General features: G+C 35.8%; 2 protein-coding genes across 2 annotated transcripts; both read right to left on the reverse strand.

Annotated features, from left to right (window-relative positions):
• Nucleotides 1-5,205: 5,205 nt before the first annotated feature.
• Nucleotides 5,206-10,406, reverse strand: LOC129940715 (protein SERAC1). Its single transcript, XM_056049154.1, has 6 exons — nucleotides 10,096-10,406; nucleotides 8,143-8,311; nucleotides 7,702-8,079; nucleotides 7,371-7,635; nucleotides 6,652-7,306; nucleotides 5,206-6,582 (listed from the first exon to the last, which is right to left on the reverse strand). Exons 1-6 carry the CDS (start codon nucleotides 10,164-10,166, stop codon nucleotides 5,802-5,804), a joined length of 2,319 nt encoding a protein of 772 aa, XP_055905129.1. The 5' UTR covers nucleotides 10,167-10,406; the 3' UTR covers nucleotides 5,206-5,801.
• Nucleotides 10,407-18,342: 7,936 nt separating this feature from the next.
• Nucleotides 18,343-19,023, reverse strand: LOC129951530 (uncharacterized). Its single transcript, XM_056063740.1, has one exon. The coding sequence runs from the start codon at nucleotides 19,021-19,023 to the stop codon at nucleotides 18,343-18,345; it is 681 nt and encodes a 226-aa protein (XP_055919715.1).
• Nucleotides 19,024-19,760: the final 737 nt, after the last annotated feature.

Here is a 19,760-nt window from a genome sequence, read left to right on the forward strand (position 1 = left end):
ATTCAAATTGTCAAAATTCGTTGTTGCCTTAGTGAAATTTTAAATTGATTCTTATAAATTATCTAAATAAATGTTTCAAATTGGCTGATTTTGAATAAAATTCTTATTTTTCTTGCTTTTTTCGAATGTCGTAAGCTTTGTCGGTCACAGGAATGTGTTTTTTTTAAAAGAAACAAAGTGAACTAAGAAAATTTTCCAGTCGTTTGTGTAAGCGTCTGGAAGCTTTACTCGGAATAAACAAATTTGTTTGAAAACGACTATCACATTTTTTTGTGATAGCCTTTTAGGTATCAATTTGACTATCACCTTATGTAGATCAAATTCGATCATTTTGATTGTCATTTATCAACAATCACCTTAGCCGATTCCACCCCTGATGTTTTATTATACCCCAGGAGATGAAGGATATCAGTATTTGTTGACTCCATATCGAGGTCCCGAAAAACATGCACAGGCAAGGAACATAATCGAACGAACAATTGGGGTTCTTAAAAATCGATTCACATGTTTGCTACGGGCAAGAGAGTTGCATTATATTCCGAAGAAAGTAACTCAAATCACAAACGTGTGCGCAGCATTGCATAACATTTGCTTGTTCTACAATACTCCTATGGTTGATGACTCCATAAATGAGCCCGAAGATGATGATGATGATCACTCAAGTGACATTCAAAATTCAAATGATACTGCACACCAGAGAAACAACAATGCTATCAGTATTAGAAACGAAATACTTATATAAATGATGGAAAGTTGAAATAAAATAAGATGTACAACTTTTTTTAAAAAATACTTATTTTATTAGGTACAAAAAGGCTTTTAGTAAAAAATCATAATTTTATTAGGAACATAGGAACATTCAATGCGGTAGGTTTTAAAACTGAACAAAAATAATAAAAAAATACTTCAATTAATAAAAAACAATGATATATAAAAACACTTCCATTCTCAAGAAAAATAAATAAAAAAATTAAATTTTTTGCGAATGCATCTCCACTTGAGTTGTTTTGATTTCCAGCTTTTGTTGTTTTAATTTAAGTCTTGCAGTGCTGTCTCTTTGTCGGCTTCTCAAATCTACTTTATACATAGTCCAGGAGGCGACAGTAGGGTACCCTACCTCATAAGCCGACTGGAATTGAGTGCCAAAACTGCAGGGTGGGCTAACTTTCGATTGGCCTTGTGGTGGCAAAATGGCTACTTCCGGTACCGTTTTTTGGTACATACCTACCTCATCAGCCGACTGCAAAAATGTACAATGGGTCTATTGGGATTTACTTACACATTTCAAAACAGGAGGGCGGGCAAAAAAAAACTTGGGCCAAACCGCTTGTCCACCCATCTCGAAAAAGGGTATTTTTGGTACAAACCTACCTCATCCGCCGACTAGACAAATGAGGTATCAAATGAAAGCTTAGACTCACTAGATTAAGAATCCGTTGGGCGGGCTAGCTTTCGATGGGCCAAACATGTGCCCGCCCAGCTGTTTTTGGAAAAAAAAATCAAAATTCATTAATTTTTTACATACCGAAATTTCAATTTTTTTTTATCTCAAACTAAAGAAAAAAACGGTGAGTTGATTAGTTTCACTGTCAACTCAATAAAACCTTTAACTGAATTTGTAAAAAAATTTAAAATTACTAAAAACAAGTATTTTACCACAGTTTTTCACTGTATTACTTGTCTAAATGTATGTTGAAAACATACATACAAAACATGGCCTTGTCTTCTGCTACAAATTTTTCAATCTTCACTAGGTATTTGAAAAAGCAAAACGCATACGAAATATATAAGTATTTATCTTCATTTTTTTCAAAAAACAAATAAAATATAATATAACATATTTACAAAAGATAGGAATAAGAACTTTGCATATTTCACACAATTATTAACATAACATTTTCATTTGTTTCATCTATAATATTAAAAATAAAATAGTAAAGATAAAAACAATAAAATAAATAATATTAACAAAACGAAAATAAAATTATAAACCTATACCAACATTTTTATTTGCATTAAATTATTAACAATTGTCATCAAAATCTTCATTACTTAAATATTCTAATTCGTCATTTTCATCTTTATTTAAAATAATGTCATCAACATTTCGACTAGTTGGTTCGTTTTGAAACCAAACATTTTTATCTCCCATCCAAAATTTTCTGGATTGAGCTTTACACAATATGCCTGTGTTGTATTTTCCACTTACAGCTTATGAATATTGTCCTATTTATTCTTTTAAACAATGGCTTAAAATACGGTGGAATTGAAATGGAGTCAATGTTCTTAAAAAAATTACCAGAAGTTACGTTTTTAGAGCCATATAGATTTTGATATATTTGAACTTTGCTAAATTTACGCTTTGGAAATTCTTTAAGCCGTACATTTGACAGTAACATTTTGAATTATTTGAGTGCTTTTTTCGTCTAAAGGTTGAGCTTTATTACTTAGTTTTTCAAAAGTGGCCTAAAAATGAACAATTTTTCTAGTATTTCTAAAGATTTAGCTTTTCCTTTTCAAAAAAAAACTTCATGTACAGTCACAACCTATGACGTGAGTGCATGAAATGCAGGTAATGCAGCACACAAACTCATCCCTAGTTTTGCGGCAAGTTCTGATCAATTTATGCAACTTAGATTGTTCCTTTTTGAGTTGCCACTAGATAGCCAAATCTTTAAATGTTTTAATTTATACATGTTTCCAAGTAAAATAATAAGAATAACGGTGTCAGAAGCTCGAGTTGTGACATTTGATTTTGAATTCAGTTTTGCTTTACTGACATGATAAATTAGCCTTGTGTCGGATTCTTTATGATTGCAATTGTATTGGGACTCTTCACAATTTTAGTAGATTCATTTAGAACTTCGTAAGAAAAACACTTATCGTCAACCGTCAAAAAAATGTGTTTCTCTCAAAATTAAATTGAATGAACTATCCTCCCAGTGTTGCCCTAAGAGTCTTACCCGAGATTTCTTGAAATTTGGATTTTTTATACATGTTTCCTTTTCGTTTTTATTGTAGTTTTCTCAATCCTTAACAATATGTATCTCCTAAAACTCAGTAGAACATACTCTTTTTAAAATCATTTCTGATATTTTATTAATCGTTCACGGAACTAAACCTCCATAAGACCCTGTTTTTTACCATCACTACTCTTTTAGTGTTTCTTTAAGCGTTCAGACGCAAAGTTAAGAACTTTATTTCGCTTAATCGGTTTTGCAAATCGATCAAGCTCTCTTGAACACTCTTTAAAAACCTATTTCATTTGCATTTAAAATAAAATCTGATATATCTTGACTTGTCGCTCTACCCGTTGTTATATTTAATAGAAATTACTTTCTCTAAATTTTTATCAAAAGGATTTATATTTTGTTTTAAATTGTTAATTATTTCAGAGAATTATTTCTTATAATCATAAGTTGTATGTGGAAAATACAACACAGGCATATTGTGTAAAGCTCAATCCAAAAAATTTTGGATGGGAGATAAAAATGTTTGGTTTCAAAACGAACCAACTAGTCGAAAAGTTGATGACATTATTTTAAATAAAGATGAAAATGACGAATTAGAATATTTAAGTAATGAAGATTTTGATGACAATTGTTAATAATTTAATGCAAATAAAAATGTTTATAATTTTATTTTCGTTTTGTTAATATTATTTATTTTATTGTTTTTATCTTTACTATTTTATTTTTAATATTATAGATGAAACAAATGAAAATGTTATGTTAATAATAATGTGAAATATGCAAAGTTCTTATTCCTATCTTTTGTAAATATGTTATATTATATTTTATTTGTTTTTTGAAAAAAATGAAGATAAATACTTATATATTTCGTATGCGTTTTGCTTTTTCAAATACCTAGTGAAGATTGAAAAATTTGTAGCAGAAGATAAGGCCATGTTTTGTATGTATGTTTTCAACATACATTTAGACAAGTAATACAGTGAAAAACTGTGGTAAAATACTTGTTTTTAGTAATTTTAAATTTTTTTACAAATTCAGTTAAAGGTTTTATTGAGTTGACAGTGAAACTAATCAACTCACCGTTCTTTTCTTTAGTTTGAGATCAAAAAAAATTGAACTTTCGGTATGTAAAAAATTAATGAATTTTGATTTTTTTTTCCAAAAACAGCTGGGCGGGCACATGTTTGGCCCATCGAAAGTTAGCCCGCCCTGCAGTTTTGTATATGCCACGTCATGCTCTATCCATTTCTGGTACTCAATTCCAGTCGGCTTATGAGTTAGGGTACCCTACGGTCGCCTCCCAGACTAACAGCTGAAGCTTTTCTCTCTTTATGGCAAGCAATTCTTTGTTTTCATCCTTCTTTTGATAGTAAATTTTGTTTGTATATTCTTCCAAACTTTAAATTTTTTTTAGTTCCATTATCGTTGATTTGACTTCATTATTAAAGCCCTCTTGCATATTTGTTTGGTTCTTCAGAATTGAAAGCCTCTCGTCCTCTCCTTTCTATTTGTTTTTTTTTTTTTTTTAACAAGTTTAAATACGAGTATCACTTTCATCCGCCGTAATTTCATTGGGTCTGGGTCTTCCTCAACATGCGTACAATTTGTTTCCATGTTTTGGATTTTCTCCTGCCCAAACTCAATCCCTGGCGGATCTATAGAGGCGTCAATGACAATTTCCTCCAAATTACTGAACGTATGCAGTCGGTTTGGTCCACCACATGTTGCCAGGATTTCTGTCTTATGTTCAGTTTTTTTCTTTTTTATTTAAAATTTGAGATCAGCCCAAACCTATTACGAAAAAGAATTAAAAAATGTTTTCTGATGCTAATGCAAAATTACCCTGATCCATTTATCGCAAGTACGTACAGGAGACCCGAGACTATTAAGTTCCGTTGTAAATCTATCCCTTTACCGCTTTACCGCAAATTCCCTTCGAAAGCCAAACGACACTCATAATAAGGGCCATAGCTGCACCAATTCGATCAACACCGAAATTTAAATTTCGTGGCTTTGATGAAATAACATGGTCAAAAGGACCAAAGTGCCAGCAGTGATACGGGTCACTGTGTCGTATGCGTACTTTTTCTGAATACAAAAATTAAAGCATTCAAATTTTGAAGTTAATTCAACACAAAATTAAGTTCTATATGATCGACCAAAGTCGCCTAGTGCTTATACCCCAGACTCCAAGGTCTAGTGTTTTCTCGAAAATAAAGTTAAACAAAAAGAATTAATATTTAAGCATTTATAATATTGACAAATTTATTTTATTATTTTATTTAATAAAAATATCAAAAAATTTCTTAAGTGTATTATAATACAAAATAGTTTTCGCAAGAGAAAATAATCTCAAGCTCTTAAATTAAATACTTTTCAAGCACATCATTTTGTCATCTCTTTAATCAATAAATTTTTAAAAGAATTTTAAAATTTACTTCATAACACAGTTATTTTGTTTTGTTTTATAAGCTCTTAAGTGCTTTTACAATTATAAGCTTTAACTTGTAAAGAAAATCTATTCATTGAGTTTTTGATCACTTAATTAAATTTAAATAAATATTCTTTGTTTTTATTTTTATGGACATGGATGCTCAGAGTTATAATTAATTAAAAAAGTAATGAATTTGTGACAATTTATAAATAAAATAAAATATTTTAACAAAAAAAAAATGAGAATATGTACTAAAATATAAAATAGTAATACATTTAAGGTTGTAGGTACAAAAAGAATACAAAATTAGTTAAATTTATAAAAAACTAAACAGTCTCTGGAAGGCGGGAGTGCAGCAGGCAGGCACAAGTAGCAGATCTAGCTAAAGTTCCCCTCTAAGCGGTATATCTGACGAAAAATGTTGGAATTATTGACCAAAGACTAGAACTTACACTCTGCACAGCAGGAGCTGTGAAACTCTGCCTCACTGGTTCGACTTCTTTTTCTTCTTCAACCTCCGCTGGCTTTGGAGTCTCCACTGATTCTTCGATGACTCTTAAAAGCCTCTGATAGAGAAATGACTGACGAAAGATTGGTTTACTCAGACTCAAATGGTCATCTTTGAGAATGTAGAAGTCTCCATGGTCTATGCGTGCTGATTCTTCGGTTACAATGCGAAGGGGGAATTTGAATGAAGTTAGCATTGTGGGTGTTCCCTCGGCAATGCTCACGATATTCACATGCTTCAAACAAGTCTTCAGACAATGCATGAAACGATTATGTAATTCGAGCAGCTTTGGAGAGCCTTCTTCGAGTTCTTTGACTTCAATCGAAGGCGAAAGGATCACTTGCATGTGTTGCTTCCATTTGGCTATGGAGGAGCCTCTGTGTGGTGTTCCCAGGAACACTATTCCGCGTGTACTTTCAGCAATTTGTCTCACTTTTGGGTCGGGATCTGCGAGAGCTTTGAGAAGCATGATTTTGGTGAGGATTCCACCCATGGAATGGCCAATCCAAACAATGGGACGATCTTTGCCCACATCTGATCGAGAGATGCGCTCAAGCAGGGAAGTTGCTCGGATATCAAAATGCCCTTGGCCCTTTTCACATGGACAATACTTTGTGAAGTTAGCTGACCATTCACTCACTGCCGATGTGTAGTCAATACCGAGGATTCTAAAAAAGAAAAAATAGACATACATTAAGAACAAGTTTACACTTTTCAGACTGTTTGTCTTAACTCACCTCATATTGGGGTGATCCTCTGGCAGCCATTCCATCGGCCAGCAGTTTGTGTATTCTTCCGTATCATGATTTATCCATTCACTTCCATTCACGCTGAATTCCCCTTGGCAGTCTTCATTCGCTTTTAATGGAATGTCTGGATGAACAACTTCCCAATCGGGACTCAATTCAGCTGTACTCCTCAATGTCTCCACAAGTTCTTTGGTAGCTTCATCGCTTATCTCAAGCCCTTTACCACTTTGTTTTGTTTGACTCACAAGAGAATCTCTCTCTGCTGATGTTTGCTCAATTTTCTTGGTCATCTTTTTGCCATTTTTACCATTTTTGCTAAACATTCGTTTTGCTTCGCCAATCAAGAACACATCATCGACTTCATTTGTGTAGAATGCATTCTTGCCATAGAGACCCAACTCTGTTGGAACACGATCCTTTTGGCGCCATGTTATGAAGACACCACCCAATAGACCATGAATAAAGACAACATCAGCCTTTGGCTTTGTCCTCGTCCTCATCAGAGGATGCAGAGGATAAACATTTGGCGGGTATTGTGTGTAGTTTGGATCATCATGGTCCAAGTTAGCCAAGCATTTGGCTCCTGTCACTTGCAAGCGGATATCATGACCTCTTTGCCATTCAGCAAGGACACCAATCCAACCTTTAATTGAAATTGATTGAATTAGTTTTATGTTCGTCTTCAATGATCAAAAAGAATCTCTTACCTGATGCGAAAAAGTCTTGAACTGAAGATTCACACAATGAAATGTTAGCTAGAACCTTGCACAGAGTCGATAGAGTTTCACTATCCCCTGCAAAGATCTTTCTCAGCTCCATAAGATGCATCAGACCGCCTTCCTTTATGATTTTCAAGCAAATTTCTTCATCTTTTGTAATGTGATGAAGGAAAGCAATGACTTCCTTCAACAAGTCTGTATCTTGAACCGACAGGGAATTGCCTTGTTGAATAAATTCATCAATATCTTCAGCCTGAAATTGATATCATAGAACTTTAATCCTGCTTCATTGTGAGAGTGATCTCTGTTCATGACTTACATGAGGATCATTTGCTGGGAAATATTTCTTCAAAAAATGGTGCACACAATCATGAGGTTGAAGATCTTCGAGCATTTTGTGCAAATCAGCCAAAGCATATTTTGGATTTTTGATAACTCCTTTCATATGAACTGGCAAGAACCATCTCGTATCACATCCAGACCTTGCCAAAGAGACTGCAGTTCTTGCATCACAAATTTGTGCCAAATGTCTAAAGTCCCAATCTTTCAAATGATCAATACTTGACAATTGCTGAATGGCCTTGAGACGTTCATGTTGATCACCATTTTGAGCAATATTCAATAAACGCCATGCCACAGAGTGTTTAAACGATTTCCACCATTTGCCAACAGGATTGATAATCACATTTATCCAATTCTAGAAGAGAAAGTCATACCATTAGTTCTGAAGATGTCTTGAGATAGAAAATATTGACTTTACTTTATCTTGTTCCTGTTTGCGTTGGAGTTTCCTCATAGACTCGCGATAGATGTGGTATTTAATGTAAATGTAGTCGGGGCGTTTTCTTTCAACATCAAGGACACTTGGATTGACTAGTTTCGAGAGAAATTGATTGATTTTGTGCTTCTCGTAAAGCACGAGACTGCAACTGCAAGAAGAAGAAACGATAAATATTTGAATACTTCTAAAAAAAGTAGGTAAAAAGTCGTCTAATGGAAAAAGGTAAATATGCATTTGGTGGTTTAAAGATAGTTATGCTGGCGTTTGACACCTGTCAAAATTATCTGTCATTTGAAGTTTCACATCGTAATTTTATGTTTACATTTTTTTAAACTCATAGTAAAGTTCTGAAAAAGGTTCGTAAAAAGTCGACTAATGAAAAAAGGTAAGTTTGCAAGTCATTCTCTAATGGAACTCATCAGTCATTTGGTGGTTTAAAAATGGTTAAGCTGGCAATTGACACCTGTCAAAATCATCTGTCATTTAAAGTCTCATATGAGTTAAATGTTTGCTATGTTTAAATTATTTTAAACTCATAGTAAAGTTAAGGCAGCTCATTTGGTGGTTTAGTGATTAAGCTGGCAATTGACACCTGTCAAAATCATCTGTCATTTGAAGTCTCATATTAGTTAAATGTTTGCATTATTTTAAACTCATGGTAAAGTTGCAAAATGCAAAATTACGTTTGTCCCCACCGAATTATTCTCTTGATCTTTTACTTTTGAAGCCTAAAAATGATGAACCCGTGTACTATTATTTGTTATTTTGTGTATCCCATTGTTTCTCATAATCATTTGAATTGACTGCTTTTACGTGACGTTTTTAATGTCTTCACTTTAATCTTCCCTAAATCTCTAAAAATAACCGATACATCAATCAAACTATTTTGCCCTAAACTACGTTTCATTTCATTTGAATCAAAATATTTTTGTTTAGTTTTTAAAATACTTTAACCCATAAACAACCAAAAATTCATGTTTGTTTTACTACAACAACATGTTTACTTTCAACTAAAAGTTTTGGTCATTTGTTAAAAATAAAAATGACCCATCTAACAAACAATTAAAAGTTTTCCCTGCCAAGTGTTAAATTCATTACATCGTAATTTTAATCCACAAAAATTCAGCACGCGAATGAAATATTTTGTTGGCATCAACGACATCACATTGTGTTTCCAGCTGAATTGTTTGTGTCTATAAAATAAATTTCCCTTTTTTGCAAAACAGATGTTTGAAGGTCGCTTGAATTCAACAGTGCCGTTCGTTTACGTTGGAATCTCCCTCTCTCTTTCTCTCTCCTTTACTCTTTTAAGTGGATGCTTCCTAAATTTCTTACCCTATATTCAATTGTTGAGGTGGTGAGGTAATTTTTTGGAGGAATTGTTGATAAGAAAAAAAAAACGTAAACAATAAACGAAAAACTTTTATGAATTAAATTCCAATTTGGTTTTGAATTAGTCACTTTCATGTGGCGTGACCCTAAGACCACAAGTGACAAGTGGGAATCAGACCACCAGAGGCAAGGCAGTTGGGTGGGTTCATTGCTCAGACGCACCAAATGTCAGGCCATTGTCTTGTCAAGCCTTGCCCAAGATAAAAATTATGTAAATAAACATAATAAACACGTCAGAACTTCATCTCCCATCTCTTTCTATCAAAATCGTATGTTTTGACTACAAACTTTTGAATACATAAAAATATTATGATAAATGATGATGCCACTGCCGAGGGAGAAGAAGGAAGTTCATGGTTTTAAATTTCACTTGCAACAAATTAAATTAATTGAACTAAAGATATTATCCAAAATAAGATACGAGCAATGTCATCAATGACAGTTTTGGTTTTGTTGATGTCATAATTTTTATGAATGAATAAAATCTGACAACTATGGATTTTGGGTTGAAAAACTGTAAATTTGTTGTTTTTCACTTACCCTGTCAAAACTCCAACGGCACTATAAAATTTCCTACTTCGAGCAATTTTCCTCAATGAATCAGTCATCATTTGTGGACGATTTATTATTTTTTGCAGGCTCTGTAGGCCTTTAATTAACTTTTGTTTTCTTTTTTGAAATTAAATTAATTTCCACTGCACTTGATTCACTATTTTTATTTCACTAAGAGTTCGAGTAATTTCTTTGTCTCTATATTTAAAAGAGTTTTTTTGTTTTTGTAAGTTTTGTCTTTTTTAGTTTTGGTTTTAGTTGTGCTCAGTTTGAATTTCTTTAAGATATTAAGAGGGCCACGGCTCGCGCAAGTGAATTTATAAAACATGAATAATATTTTTTTGTTGGTTAATTTGGCATCGAAATGAAAATATGTTTTTTTTTTCTATTTGTTTGTTGTTCTTTTTATTTAATTCTAATTGAGAGCTGTTGCTGTTTCGTTGTACTTCATTTGTCGATTGTCGTTAGAAGAGTGTGAAAAATCGAACAAATTTGATCCCAAAAGGAGAAACTAGGGAAATTATTTTGTATTCCTATATTTTTGCTCTTTCTAAATGAAAGAGATAACAAGAAAACTTTGTTGTTTGTGTGAAAGATAAATATTTTTGTTTACATTTTTTTGGGTGCATAACTACAAGTTGCTGATTGAAGTTTTGAATTAGTTTTGTTGTTGTTTTGAACTGAATGTTGTTGTTTTTGTATTTAATTTCAAATGGTAGGAATTTGCAACTCATTGAAAAAATGTACAGTGATTCTTGACTTCAAACAAAGAGAGAAAATTTAAAAAGTAGTTGTTTTATTCAATTGACTGTTTTTTTTTTTTAAATATACATTTGTGTTCATAAAAATAGCAGTGCTGGTCACATTTTATTACAAAAAAAATTAACATGTTACTTGCATCTTAAGGTCTTTCGTTTTCATATTAGAGACTTTTAGCTTGAACACCCATTATTTCAAACTATCTGGATATAGAGTGTTCATAAAAATAGCAGTGCTTTTGATTTTATAATTAAAAAGTGTCAAAAATTCATTGTTTTTTTATTTTTCTGTAAGCAAATATTTTAATATATAAAGTTTTAAATATTTGTAACAAACTAGCATATAAAATATTAATAAATGTTATCTTAAAAATATATTTGCCCGGCAAAATCCTCATTCAAACCCTCCAAGTGGGTGCCAGGCGGGCAATGATCACCACAGTAGTCCTGTGCGTTTTTGGCAGGATGGTGATTAGCTAAGGTTGAGTTGGATCGCTGAATTGTTGTAACTCCTCAATAGTGCAACGTTCGGAAACCCAATTTAATCATAGTTTAGAGGTTCCTAATTTCAGTGGTGGTGTGAGCGTACTAGTACGAAAACCGTGCCGAAGAATGAAAGGCTGGGGGATAAACCAGCCGTTAACGAGCTCTTTCGGATGCTGTGGCAAGGTCCGTCATATTTCTGCCTTACCCCGGCAAGCGGCTCTGCCGGGGCTGACCGTCTTTCCGCTTTACTCGTGGGAATACAATGAAAAAATTTAAAAATAAACAAACAAACAAAACAATTATTAAACAAAAAAATCGCACCAAGGCTGCCAATGCGGTCACATCACCTGAAAAGGCTGTCGAGCCAAATCAGGTGTGTGAACGTGTTGTCAACCCTGTGGTTGCAACTAGTGGCGAGAGTCCTTCTCCCTCTACTAGCCGCAACATATACTTAAAGGAATTACCCGTCAGTGGAACAGCTGTGACGCTCGGCAGTCCCAATGGCGGAAATTCCACACCCCACCTCTTCCCCGCTCCTGCTAGGACGTCGCAAGCGACCCCAAAAAGGGACACCCCATCCGGAGAGACAAAATCTGCGACATGTGGAATTGACTCAAAGGGTGAGGGCACACCCGGATTGGCATCGGTAGCGATTAAATCTGGAGGTGGACCCACATCTGTGATACACGGACATAGTTCTGGGCCGGCCAAAAAGAAGTCCAAGAAGTCACAGGCCAATCGAGACCAACGCAACGCCGAAAGGATTCTAGCCGCAGTCGGTGTCATACCGGCGGCGGAAAGAACCCCAGAGCAAACGCGTAAACTCGAGTGGGCTAGTGGCTTTCTTAGCAAAAAAGCTAAACCGACCTGCGGCGACTCAACGTCAAAGCGAGATAGGTCTTTCGAGGGTGACAAGCCCGAACCAAAAAGGCAGAAGGTGCTTTCCAACAGCACATCAGCCGTCAACAAAGATCTCTCCTTCAGCGACGCGCTCAAAGGTAAGATCATTGCCGCGGTCATTGACAGGAGTCATGTGGATGGTAACATCTCTCATGATCATTGGGCAGAGGTCAAGGCTCACCTCGGTTTCAGATTTTTATCTGTTATCGAGGAAAATCAGGGGCCTCTCCAAGACACAGCCGATGCAGGATGGTACCAAAATCGTATCAAACTCATCGCCTGTGGTGATCAGAGATCTTTCGATCTATACAGGGCTGCTGTCAATGGCTTGCCAGAAGTCTGGCCGGGTGCCAAGCTCGAGGTTGTTGCAAGGGAGAATATTCCTTGCCGGCCAAGAGCACGTATAATGGTCCCGGCTCTTCACAACTGTCCAGACATGATCATGAAACTGATTAAAACAAGTAATCCGGACCTGCCTACTCACGACTGGAAAGTACCAAAGGTTGAGAAGGAGACAGTGGGTCACTATAGATCGGCTCTCGTGCTGATCAATAGGGAATCACTGGCTCCACTGGCCGCGACCAAAGGCGTGATTAGGTATGGTTTCGATGAAATCATGATGCGTATATATAAAAAAGATGAAGATACGCTAAACACGCCCCCCACAGAAGCCTCTTCAGCGGAGGGAAGCGATTCATTGGCAACGAAAATGGAGGTCGATGCAACACCAAAAGTGGAACCATCGACATCCACTGCCCCAAATAAGCCATCCGACGTGGAGGCTAAAACTAAAGTCGACAGTAACTCCGACATGGAGACTGAAGACGCCACCTTAGGCATCACCCAGAGTGAGGAAGACCTGCTTAGGTCCTCCTCAGACGAGGAAAACGCCGACAAAACAGTGGTGGAGGTTGATCTGACTAATAGTAGCAATGCTGCGATTAGTACAGATTAATCTCCATCACGCCATCATGGCCACGAACAACCTGATACTCCGACTGCATATGAACAAGGAAGACATCGTCTTAATACAGGAGCCGTGGGTCTCAAACTCCATCATCAGAGGTCTCAGGACTCCTGGCTATAAAATATTATATGCATCGGAGAAAGGTGAACCAAGGTCATGCATGTTAGTAAAAAATGACTTAAACATATTTTTACTCCCCAATTACAGCGACAAGGACACCACCACCGCTGTCCTAACAACAGATAAAGCCACCTACTGGCTCATATCCTCCTACCTTGGCCACGACAGCCCAATTCCAGGAAACACCTTGAGGAAGGCAATTGCGGACGCGCAATCGAAAAAAGTTGGTCTCCTAATTGGTTCAGACGCTAACGCCCATCACACGGTATGGGGTAGCTCTGATATAAATGAGAGAGGTGAGTACTTATTTGATTATTTACTAAGCACTAACCTACTCATAAGTAATATTGGTAATGAACCCACATTTGTAACCAAGAATAGGAAAGAGGTACTTGATATTACACTTACCTCTGACTCGATCCACAATATGATTTCAAACTGGCATGTCTCAAAAGAGAATTCCTTCTCTGACCACAAATACATTCAGTTTGAGCTCAAAGATGTAGCAAATACATCTACGGGATTTCGAAATCACCGGAATACCAACTGGGAGCGTTATAGGGAGGTACTAGCACAACTGCTTAATCATAACCTTCTTAAAAGCTCCTCCAGTAAAGATGAACTAGACCTTTCTGTAAATCATCTCACCGAAGCCTTAAATGAATCAATGAGATCTTCATGCCCTGTAACCATTTTAAAGGGTAAAAAGAAACCTCATTGGTGGCATAAAGAATTAGAACCATTCAGAAAGAGCTGTCGTAAACTCTTCAATAGATCTAAGTACACTAGATCTCCTTCTGACTGGGACTTATACAAACAAGCTCTAAAGCAATATAAAAATGAATTAAGAAAGAGTAAGAGGTCTTCTTGGAGAAATTTTTGTGGTAAAATAGAAAATACTTCAGAAGCCTCAAGACTCAGGAAAATTCTCTCAAAAAGTCCAACAATACCTAGTGCTTTAAAGACAGAAACAGGCACATGGACTATCACAGATGAAGAATCTCTTAACCTGTTATTAGACACCCACTTTCCAGGTAGTTCTAACATACTCAACGACTTAACATCAGAGTCTCAAGCTTCTACAAGCGATTTAGTTGATCTAATAACGCGGGAAAAACTGCAATGGGCCATAGACAGCTTTGATCCATATAAATCTCCAGGACCAGATGGAATCATTCCGGCCGAACTACAAAAATGCTCAGACATGATTATTCCACCATTGGAAATCATTCTGACAAGCTGTGTAAGGTTGAGATATATTCCCAAAGCCTAGAGAATGGCAAAAGTAGTCTTCATTCCCAAAGCAGGGAAACCCTCACACGTTAACCCTAAAGATCTACGACCAATCAGCCTATCATCCTTCCTTCTTAAAACCTTGGAAAGATTGATTGAAATTTATATAAGACATAATTTAAAACCATGTCTCATTTCCACAGCTCAACATGCTTACTCTAAGGGAAAATCAGTAGAATCAGCACTTCACTCACTGGTACGTAATATTGAACATTCCCTCGAATACAAAGAATATAACCTGGTAGCGTTCCTAGATATTGAACTAGCTTTCAACAACGTCAGTTACCAGGCGATCACAACAGCAATGGATAAGCTGAAATTAGATAAATCACTCATAGATCTTATAAGTCTAATGCTCAAAAGCAGGACAATAATTTCTAACATAAGAAGTTTTACTACCATCAGATCGGTGTATCGAGGCACTCCCCAAGGTGGAGTCCTTTCGCCTCTTTTATGGAACATGGTAGTAAACGACTTACTTACAGCATTGGAAGCAGAGGGTTTCAAGGTGATTGCCTATGCTGACGACGTTGCGATATCCGTATCTGGGAAGCACCCCCAAGTTCTCTCGGAACTCCTACAAAATGCCCTAAACAGGCTAACTAAATGGGCTAAGCAATGTGGATTGGACGTCAACCCATACAAAACAGAATTAATACTCTTTTCGAGAAGATATAAAATTCCTCAGATTAGCCCACCCAAGATTAGAGGAATACCATTAAGCTTTTCCGATCAAGCTAAATATTTGGGCCTCATTTTAGACAAAAAACTAAATTGGAAGGCAAATATTGATGAAAGAGTCAAAAAGGCTACTGTAGCGCTTTTTACTTGTAAAAAGGCCATAGGATCAAAATGGGGCTTCTCCCCAACAATAACCCACTGGCTATACACTTCGGTAATCAGACCGATACTCATCTATGGAGCTGTCGTATGGTGGACCGCACTGGACAAGATGGTAAATATAAATAAGCTCATCAAAGTCCAGCGGTCAGCAGATATGTGCATCACAGGAGCACTTCGCTCAACACCAACCGCAGCACTGGAAGTGCTTTTAAACCTAACACCACTTGACGTCTTCTCCAAAAATGTGGCTGCCAACTCATGTTTAAGGCTTAGAGCCACCTCTCAATGGACCAGTAACAATACTCGACATACTACTATTCTAGACAGTTTCACATCCATTCCTTCAAGATCCTCCTGGGAAGAATAGGGACCATTGGAAGACGATGCGGTACACTTCTATACTGACGGTTCAAAGACCGATCACGGAGTTGGAAGTGGTATCTTTTCAGAACAACTGAATCTCAGTCTATCCTATAGACTTCCCAATCAATGTAGTGTATTCCAGGCAGAAGTAATGGCGATTAAAGAAGCACTATCCTGGCTCAAAGAAAACGTTATATCTTGTAAGGATATACGTATCTTCTCGGACAGCCAAGCCGCTCTTAAATCTCTCGCGTCTGTCTACACAAACTCTCGAACAGTCCACGATTGTCAATCATCTCTGAAGGAGATGACGGAACAGTTTAACATTCACCTCATTTGGGTGCCGGGCCACAGAGACATTCCGGGAAATTGCAAAGCCGATGAGCTCGCCAAAAACGGAACACTTCTGCCTTATGTTAGACAAAAACATAACATAGGAACACCACTTGCTACATGCAAATATCTTCTTAAGCAATATGCTTTAGAAACAACAAATACTAGATGGTCACAAAGTACCACCTGCCTGGCAACCAAGCAAATATGGCCAAGTATTGACTTAAAACGGTCAAAAGGCTTGATATCACTAAGCAGACAAAGTATAAGCTCTACAATTGGAGTAATAACGCGACACTGCCTCATAGGTAGACATGCTATGAGGCTAGGGGTCTACACAAATGACTTCTGTAGAAGCTGCATGGACGAGGAGGAAGAGGAAACAGTCCAACACCTTCTATGTACATGTCCAGCACTATCCATTAGAAGGAAATACTTTCTCGGTAATCCCTTCTTCGATAATACCAGTGAACTGGCGACGATTGACACAAAGCGTCTCTCTAACTTTATTAAAAGTACAAAATGGTTTGTTTAAATTCATTACTCTCCCATGAGTAACCTCATTAGTGGTATCACAATGGACCCTTGAGGTCTACGTGTGTCAATGACATCTGGACAGCCACTCTAACCTAACCTAACCTATCTTAAAAATAAACAATGGGAAGGTCAAGACACTGCACCGAAGAAATCCGAAACTTATGCGAAAACTGCCTTTGAAGGGAAAAACCTACAAAAATATTCAAGACATCCTAGGCTGCTCAGCAAAAATGGTCAGTAACGCCTTAAAATGACAAAATACACCGAAAACGCGAGGCCCAAAAAGGATGATTACTGAAAGAACTGACAGAAAAATTGTTCAGTTAGCAAAGGAAAACCCTTCCATAGGCTCTAGGAAAATAAGAAATGGACTTCTACTTTTTGTTAGCGCTGTCACAATACGAAGACGTCTTTTATAAGCAACGTTACCAGCCCGAAGTCCACGCAAGGTACCATTCTTGGCGAAAAGGCATGTGGCAAAGAGAATAGAGTTTGTTAAATCGCATAGAGATTCGGCAATAGAGAAATGGAGGAATGTTCTGTGGAGCGGAGAAAGCAAAGTCGTTCTTTTTGGGTCAAAAGATCGTCGATAATATGTGGGAAGACCCTAAAATGCAGCAAACGATCCACGGAACACTATAAAAACAGTGAAGTACTAGATGATTGTTTTATTCGATTCGAACATTTTACAAAGTTATTATTATTATTATATTTATTTATTTATTTCCATTTTCTGTTTCTTTTGAATTAATAATTACTATATAAATTGACATATTTTTTTTTTAATCAACTTTAACACATTATTAAAAAATAGCAAAGTTCGAATAAATAAATGGATGCGTGTCAAAATTCTATGATCTGGCATAAGCCTCAACCAATGTTGCCCAAAGATCTCTACCTTTTGCGTCATTGTACCAACTTTGTCTTTCTTTAAGCAAATCGTCTGCCCATCTTTTCTTCGGTCGTCCAATTGGTCTTTTGCTTTCTGATGGTGTCCATTTTGTAATGATTTTTGTCCATCTTTGGTTCTGTATTCTAGATATATGTCCTGCCCAATTCCATTTAAGGAGTTTTGCTCGTTTAACCACGTCCTTTAAACCAGTTCTTCGTCTTATTTCGCTATTTCTCACTCTCTGGCTAATTCGTAGGTTAAGTAGTTTTCTTTCCATATATATATATTCTTATTTTGTCAAGTAAACTTGAAGTCAAGAATATAATCTGTAACCCATACGTCATAACAGGTAGAATAGTAGAATCTAGTATATATTTTCGTGTTTAGTCCCTTAGATTCGATTGTAATATTTGTTGTAGGCTCCAAAATTGTTTCCAACTATTGGTAATGCGTCTAGAAACTTCTTTTTTTCTCTTGGTTAATGAATGACTTAATCTGTCCTAGATAAGTATAGTGAGTCTTCTATATATTCTATGTGTTTGTTGTCTAGCAATATGTCATCTTTAATATGGTTAGTCATTATCTTAGTTTTTGACTTATTGATATGAAGTCCAACTTTCTTGCATTCATTTGTCAATTCTATGAACATATTTTGTATTTGTCCGGAAGTTGATGAAATGAGAACTATGTCATCAGCGAATCCAAGGTTGCTCAAATATTGTCCCCAAATGTTTATTCCATATCTATTGACCCAGTTTAGTTTCTTGAATAGGTTTTTCAAATTCGTTAGTTTTTTCAATTAGTTGGTTCATTGTTTGTAGATGGTCTGTTGTTGAAAAACCTTCTCGGAATCCTGCTTGTTCCCTTGGCTGATTTCTGTTTAATGTGTCCTTAATTTTTGTGTACATTACTTTGGAGAACAGTTTATATATCATAGAAATGTTGCTTATTGGTCTGTAGTTATTTATGTCATCTTTATTTCCTTTTATGTGGATATGAGTAATTGTAGCTTGTTTCCTTCGTTTTGGAATCTGCTGTGTTATAAGTATGTCATTAAAAATCATGGTAAAGACTGTAGAAATTGGTTGTTTTCCATATTTGAGCATTTCTGTTACAATACCATCATTTCCTGTACACTTATCTGTCTTAAGATCGTCAATTGCTTGTTCAATATCTGTTTTTGTAAAAAGTGTAACAGTATTTAATTTGGAGTAACTGTCCGCCATCGATGTATTATCATCTTTTATTTCTTTTCTCGATTTGAAAAGTTCTTCGAAGAACTTGGTAGCAGACTCATTTATATCTCTCCTATTAACAGCGTTGTTATTTTTGTTCTTAATTGATGTTATCCAATCTTTTCCGTTGTCAAGAAATGATTTTGTCTTTTTAATAGATTTTGTGTTGCTTAATATATTATTAATCATTGTTTCGTTACATGTTTGGATATCATTTTTCGCATCTTCTTTTATGGTTTTCCGAAGGTATCTTAGTTCATTTTTTTCCTGGTCTGATAAGTTGTCCTTGTTTCGTTGGTTATCTCGAGTTCTTTATTATCTGTTCTAATGAATCATATGTACTTTGAAAATTTTCGGTTATTCTATTTGTAGTTATATTAAGTCTTATTTCTTTCTTAAGCATGACATTATATTTTTCAATATTTTCGCTTGGTATTATTCTAGGAATACTGAGTGTTTGTGTGTTTCTTTTCAGCGTAATATGGTCCACTTTCACTAAAAAATCGTACATTTATTATTCTGTCCTTTAAACTCTTTTTGGTGAGAAATCTAACTCCATGCTAGCCTTTGATCTCACCAATGTAACAGAATATTGGAATTCATTCTGGTTTTCAATTATGTCTTGTCCAAAAATTCTTAGCTCGGATAGTCCCAGTATATCCCAGTTGATTGTTGATAATGCTATTCTTAGTTCTGATTGTTTTGCTTCTGTAGCTAATGTTCTTACATTGTATGTACAAATGTCTAGAGTGTTTTTGGATTGGTCTTGGCTTGATGGGTAGTTTGGAGGGAATTGGACATCATTCCCCACGATGGCTAATCGGCTTGGGCTTTACAGAGTACGAATTTATAAACGAATCGAATCGGATTAGCTTTCGAAACGCATTACAGATTAGCAGAGATATCGATTCGAAATTAATTTTGTT

Source organism: Eupeodes corollae, chromosome 1 (assembly GCF_945859685.1).
Source record: "Eupeodes corollae chromosome 1, idEupCoro1.1, whole genome shotgun sequence".
Taxonomy (NCBI): domain Eukaryota; kingdom Metazoa; phylum Arthropoda; class Insecta; order Diptera; family Syrphidae; genus Eupeodes; species Eupeodes corollae.

Excerpts from the sequence above, each read along its gene's own strand:
- LOC129951530 (XM_056063740.1), bottom strand. The coding sequence starts at position 19,023 with ATGATTAATAATATATTAAGCAACACAAAATCTATTAAAAAGACAAAA.
- LOC129940715 (XM_056049154.1), bottom strand. The coding sequence starts at position 10,166 with ATGATGACTGATTCATTGAGGAAAATTGCTCGAAGTAGGAAATTTTAT. Across the intron at positions 8,080-8,142 it reads GCAAACAGGAACAAGATAAA|AATTGGATAAATGTGATTAT; the intron begins GTAAAGTCAATA and ends TTTCTCTTCTAG. Across the intron at positions 7,636-7,701 it reads TCCCAGCAAATGATCCTCAT|GCTGAAGATATTGATGAATT; the intron begins GTAAGTCATGAA and ends TATCAATTTCAG.